Genomic DNA, 6,387 nt, shown 5'->3' with positions numbered 1-6,387 from the left:
AGGACGCCTGCGCGTGACCCCGGCGCGTCCTCTAGGACTTACCCAGAAGGCAGCGCTCGACTCTTAGGTCAAAATGGCGGGCCGACCTGCAGGTAAGTGAGCTCATCCTCTTTTGTGGGTATCGTGGGGCGGTTGTATTTTCCCACGAACTTGCTCTCATTTTGCTTTAGCTAAGTAGTTTGCGATAAGAGACGTGGTGGCCCAGCCTGCAGCTCAAAGGACAGGTTTCGCTTAGCCTGCCTGAGGATTAGAACAGGGACCTCCGCCGGAAGGAGCCCGCTGTGGCAGACAGCGGGATCGGCCTCCTTCCTTCTCCGCCTTGTGACAGCTTGGGAAGGTCAGCAGAAGACTGCCACAGCGAGTGGGGAGCATTTGGAGTCAGACACAGGCCTTTTCAGTGACAGTGATCTGAGCAAATAGCTCTGGAGTCCGCATGCCGCTCCTCGAGCTTGTCAGAATTAAAGGGAGGTAAGATAGGTTACAGTGAGGTTTCAGGTTAACCTTGGCCTATCTGGACCGTGAGCTGGAGCTGCTCAGTTATAAGGACTGTTGTTTAATGTAGGCACTAGAACAAATTTGTCATGGGATAGAATGCCAGAATGTTTTCACATCAAATAGTACTCCTCACCACCACCCCCTCCTATTTTTTTAAAGCTAATCTTTGCCCTCTGGTGGTATAAATTGAAATAGTCTTTAAAAACAATATTGATACTCTTCTCAAGAGTCCCTGGAAATTCTGAAGGCATTCATTTTAGCCATTTGACACAACTTTAAGGAACCTTACTAAATTTAAGGCATTCTGTTTCCTTACTTGAGTTTAATATTTACATAAACCTACTTCCTTTTCTGTAACAGGCTTTTGACCCAGCTAATGTGGTAAGGGTGAACAGATTAGTGCCTGACACATAAGTGTTAAGTGAATATCATAGTCACTACTATGTTTACAATTTTGTTCGTATGTGCTTTTTTTTTTTAAATATTTCTATTTTTTGAGCCAGGGTGTCATTGTAACCCAAGTTAGCTGTCTGTGTATTGAAGGATGACCTTGAACTTCTGACTCTTTTTCTTCCACCCTAAAAATGCTGGGATTGCAGTAATGCACTACTGTGCGTGTTTTATGTAATGCTGGAGTTGGAGCCCAGGGCTTTGTGGTGCATGCTAGGCAAGCAAGCAATGTACCAACTGAGACTAGCCCTTGACTATTTTAATTTTCCCTTAGAAACAATTTTATGAATGACTTCTAATTTCTAAGGTTACAGGAAACCATGTGGTAATCTGTACTAAGGAGTAGGAAGGCAGAAGGGAGCTTCTTTTTTCTTCTTTGGTAAGAAAATAGCTTTAGACAAAATGTCAAAAGAAAGCTTAGGCACTGAGAATATAGCTGATAAAAAGGTTGCCTTGCAATGTAAGCACAAGCCTGATTTTAATTCTCAGAACCCATTTTGTTTGTTGAGCCTTTTTTTTTTTAATAAAGCCTGAGTTCCAGGCCAGCAGTTACATTATATGAGACACTGCCTCGGTAGCTCTAGTCCATGCTTTTAATCCTAGTGCAAGAGACAAGGAGACAGGTGGATCTGGGGCCTCACTGGTCCGTTAGCCTAATGTACTTGGCAGTTCCAAGCCAGTGAGAGATGCCACCTCAAAACTGAAAGAGGATGACTAGGGCCTAGTGTTGTCCTCTGGCAGTCACATGTTCCCTCCCCTATCCATCACATTTTAAAAAGAAAGGTTAAGCTTTCTCTGTCTTCTTTCCTGTACCACATCTGGTCAACATCAGGCACTCTCCTGCTTCCTTGACCTCTTCTCAGTTACCTCCCTCAAGCTCAGCCTTATTCCCCAAAGAGCTTTCAGTTGTTTATTTTGTTTTTTGCATAGGGTTTTTTGCATGCTAGGCATGAACTCTAAGGCTGAGCTATATTCCCAGCCCCTGTTTTAGTTTTTGGTTTTTTTTTTTTTTTTTTTTTTTTTTGTTTTTTTGTTTGTTTGTTTTTTTTTTTGGTTCTTTTTTTCGGAGCTGGGGACCGAACCCAGGGCCTTGCGCTTCCTAGGCAAGCGCTCTACCACTGAGCTAAATCCCCAACCCTTTTTGTTTGTTTATACAAGGCTTGGTATTTATAGTCTCAACCTCTTGCGTGCTGAAATTACAAGCATGCTCTGTTACATTAAGAGATTTAAATTCAACATTGAATGTTTCTCCTTATCAATGTTCAAATACTGTTATTCCCTTTAAGAACAGTTGGTGTTTGAGAAAAGGAAAATGGGCTTCTTTTACTAATATACTGATATTTAATTAGCTGATACTATGAAAGTTTTTCTAGAAATAATTATTTTAATTATTTAAAACTATAATTTTAAAGATAATAGCCAAATAAGACAAGGTAGACTAAAAATTTGGAGACTAGAAGCCTGCCACCTAAGCTGAACTCTCATAGCTCCACCTCCTTTGAAAATAAAGAGTTACTTCTGCAGCTACAAAAGACAAAAATGCTTCCGATCCTTCTTCGTCCCCTGTCCTTCAGGTCTTAGGGTAGCAGGTGATGCCAGGGCAGAGGATGTTGGACTTTGAGAACCCAAAGTGGCAGGAAGTATACCTGTGGCTTTTAGGCACCTGCAGTTCTGAGTTTACCATTTGTTCCTCGGTGTCATGAGTGAAATGATTATCTACCTGTATACAAAGGGATATTGTTGGGTTTAGAAGAGAACTGGTTCGTTGCCAATTGGCTCGTTCGTTTGTAAGTGTATTACAGCAGCTAACAGCCTGGTCATTCTAGTTGCAGCATCAAGCAAGTGGCTGGATGGTTTCCGGAAGTGGTATTATAATGCAGCGGGCTTCAATAAACTGGGTGAGTACCTGTCTGTGGGCCGCCACCTCCTGTTCTTCTGAATTCTGCTTTTAAAGAATTCTTAGAGTTCAAAGGAGATATTTTGTTTTTGTGTGCATCAGATTTAAAATTAAACTTTCTTGATTTTTGATCTTTATGTGGTGTTTGAACTTTCCTATTTCTAATTGCCTAATTTGCCATGAACTTCACATTGTGGTCCAGAAACTGAATGGAACCATCAGCAGATCTTAGGGTTCCTTGGTATAAACTTAAGTTCTTCGTGTCTTTAAAAACATCATTTGCATATATACCAGGATGTGCTTGTGGAGGGAAGAAACAAATGATTCTCTATGAGTTCAAGGCTAACAAGGGCTACAGAGTGAGGCTGTCTCAAAAATGCAAAACAAACAAAGATCACTTTTTGAGATTGTTCTTTAATCTGGGTCTTCTGTTCCTGTTGCAGGGTTAATGCGAGATGACACAATGCATGAAACTGAAGATGTAAAAGAAGCCATAAGAAGGCTGCCTGAGAACCTTTATAATGACAGAATGTTTCGAATTAAGAGAGCCCTAGACCTGTCTATGAGGCATCAGATCTTGCCTAAGGATCAGTGGACAAAATATGAGGAGGTAGAACAGATTTGATGTGTCTAGCAGTGTTGGTCACTCAAGATGCAGTAGCAGAAACAGAAGAAACACACTTGATTGTTCAGTGTTTCAGTGTTCTCCAAGTCATGCCACATAAGTAGCATTTCAGCAGCCAAGTGAAGTTAGTAGAAAGGTGTCAGCTCTATGTTAAAGAAGAACAAGGTGAGACTTGGAGGCGAAGTGACTTCTGATATCACTGAGCTAGTTTTAGTATGGAAGGCCTGGGCTAGAATTCATATTTTCTGCCTCATCCACTATTGTTGCTTTCCCTCTACTCTGGTTCCTGCTCTATGAAAAGAGTTTTAGTTATACGAAGTCTATTGAGTGCTTTTGTAGCTCTGAGCATGGACATCTGTCCTCAAAAGTCATCGAAACCAGGCAAGCCTATAGGCATTGTACATCTTCTCCTGACCTGCTCACTGCTTGATCTTTCTTAGATTTTACATTTAAAAAGCACATATGTCCTAGAGGTTGAGATTATATTTTCTTAAGTTGCAAGCAAACAGTAATTCATTGCAATGAACTTTATTGGAGGTTTAAGGCCTATTGTTTTCTTCTTCATTCTTTAGGACAAATTCTACCTTGAACCCTATCTGAAAGAGGTTATTCGGGAAAGAAAGGAGAGAGAAGCGTGGGCGAAGAAGTGATCTTGTAGTTAAGATCTGTGGGTGCGCCTGGTCTCACCCTATTTTATGACGTTTCAACCTGAATCACAACTTAAGAATCATTTGCTCTACATATGCCTCACTTTAAATAAATGTCTATTGTAACCGTTGTTGGACTATTTGAATCCAATTCAAACTTTTACTCTCATAACTACTATTATCATTTTTCTGACACAATTTTTCCAGATTTCTAAGATATTTTTAGTTGCTGCTTAACTGGAGATGACAGGAGCTGCTTTAATCATCTCTTCATGGCTACATAACTATCCAGCTTACTGAAAGATACAGCATTTATACAAGCTGAATAGTAGGCTTTAGATTCCCTTTCTGGGCTCCTGGGAAGTCATAGCAAGGCCTGTACAGGTGTGAGATGAGGGATTAGGCAACCAGCACTGAACAGGAAGGAAGGGAACGTTTACCCCAGGTTAGTTACCCAGGACCCGAGACACAGCCTTTCAGAACATTGCTCTCTACCTAGATTTATTTTGCATTTAGGAAAAGTCTGTATTCCATTATGGGCTTATGTAACTTAACTATGTATGTGCAGGTGCATGTGCTCCTATGCTAATCAGTAATGAATAAATAAGTAATAAATCTGGCATGAGGAAAACAACAGAGAAAAACACAAAAGCAAATTATGCCTTTATGTTCCTTTAAGAACTAGAAGTTCAGGAAGTCTTGTAGAAGAATTGTGGGAAGGCTTGAGGGACCCAAGGAGGATGGGACCTCCACAGGAAGACCAACTGAATGGACTAACCTGGACCCTAACCAAACACTGAGCATGGGCTGGATCTGGGCTACCAGCACATGTAGTAGATGTGAAGCTTGGTCTTCATTAGGGTCCTCCAACAACTGGAGCGGGGACTGTCTCCTAACCTATTGCCTACCTGTGGATCCCATTCCCCTGGGTGGGCCACAGTGCCAGGTCCTGAAGGGCTTTGATGTGCCAGGGTGGGGTGGCACTGGGCGGGGAGTGGGCTTCCTCTTTTCTTTGAGGAGAGGGAGGAGTTGGGAGTGCTGATATTGAGAAATGGAATGAATAAATAACAAGAAACTATGTACCGAACTAGACATAGCAGCTCATTGCTAGCATTCAGTAGGCCAGCCAGCCTGGTCTATATAGTTCCAATACACCCAGAGCCACACCAAAAGACAAACTAGGTACTAAACAGCAAAGAGACCACAGATTAGTTTAAAAATACAAATTCTGGCCATGAATTGTGAGGTCTTTGGTGGAGATAAGAACTGGGATTTCAACTGGCTCAGCAGGAGGAGGAATACCTGCTTTGTACATATAGCAGAAGTTTCTGATCTAGATCCATAGAAACACTGGTGAAGGAAAGGAACAGAGTTTTTTGTTACAGTTAAAATTCATGAAGTAATTAAAACATACAGATGCATATATGAATTCTTTTGACAAAAGACTTGGCTTTAAAGCAAGATCCTAACGGTCTTTTTTTTTTTTTTTTTTTCTTGTTTGATAGGGTTTCTCTATAGTCCTGACCGACCTGGACTCACTTTGTAGACCAGTCTAGCCTTAAACTCACAGAGATCCACTTGCCTCTGCCTACCCAGTGCTGGAATTAAAGGTGTGCACCACTATGCCTGGTTCCTAACAAGTATTTTAAAGTCATGCTAAACATGGTGCCTGTAAGAAATCCTAGCACTTGAGAAATGGATGGCTACATCTGAGACTAGCCTGAGTTGCACAGTAAGACTGTCAGGGGAAAAAAGAATATCTTAAAAGTAGTGTTGGGATATTAGAGAGTTAATTTATTATTGATTAAATTTCCAGAAAGAAAAGAATGTTGCTAAGATCTTTAATCATATTTTGAAACCCATCCTGGAAGTTATTCTTGTTAGTTCTCTAATGAGTTAGAGCCCTCCTAAAAATGTTTCTTTTGTGGTAAAAGTAGTTCTTTAATGTACTTCACACTTAAGCTATTAAAGCAAGACTAAAGGCAATACCAAGAGATGAACGTCAGCAGGTGAGGTTTTGACTTACTAGGAACAGGTTCCAGGCTACCCACCGCTTTCATAGTTAAAACTGTGACATAATTGGCTGGAGAGATGGCACAATGGTTAAGAGCACTGACAGCTTTTCCTGAGGTCCTGAGTTCAATTCCCAGTAACCACATGGTGGCTCACAACCATCTGTAATGAGCTCTCATGTTCTCTTCTGGTGTGTCTGAAGACAGCTAAATCTCTTTTAAAAATGTATAACAATGATTTCAGGAAAGATTCTATCTCCA

General features: G+C 41.1%; 1 protein-coding gene across 1 annotated transcript; it reads left to right on the top strand.

The window, feature by feature from the left end:
* Positions 1 to 4,245, top strand: LOC116910325 (cytochrome b-c1 complex subunit 7). Its single transcript, XM_032914188.1, has 4 exons — positions 1 to 92; positions 2,772 to 2,843; positions 3,286 to 3,452; positions 4,040 to 4,245. The coding sequence occupies exons 1-4, from the start codon at positions 74 to 76 to the stop codon at positions 4,115 to 4,117; spliced, it is 336 nt and encodes a 111-aa protein (XP_032770079.1). The 5' UTR covers positions 1 to 73; the 3' UTR covers positions 4,118 to 4,245.
* Positions 4,246 to 6,387: the final 2,142 nt, after the last annotated feature.

This window comes from Rattus rattus, chromosome 1 (genome assembly GCF_011064425.1).
Source record: "Rattus rattus isolate New Zealand chromosome 1, Rrattus_CSIRO_v1, whole genome shotgun sequence".
Taxonomy (NCBI): domain Eukaryota; kingdom Metazoa; phylum Chordata; class Mammalia; order Rodentia; family Muridae; genus Rattus; species Rattus rattus.
Note: the sequence above shows the minus strand (reverse complement) of the source record. Positions and strands in the feature narration are given on the sequence as shown.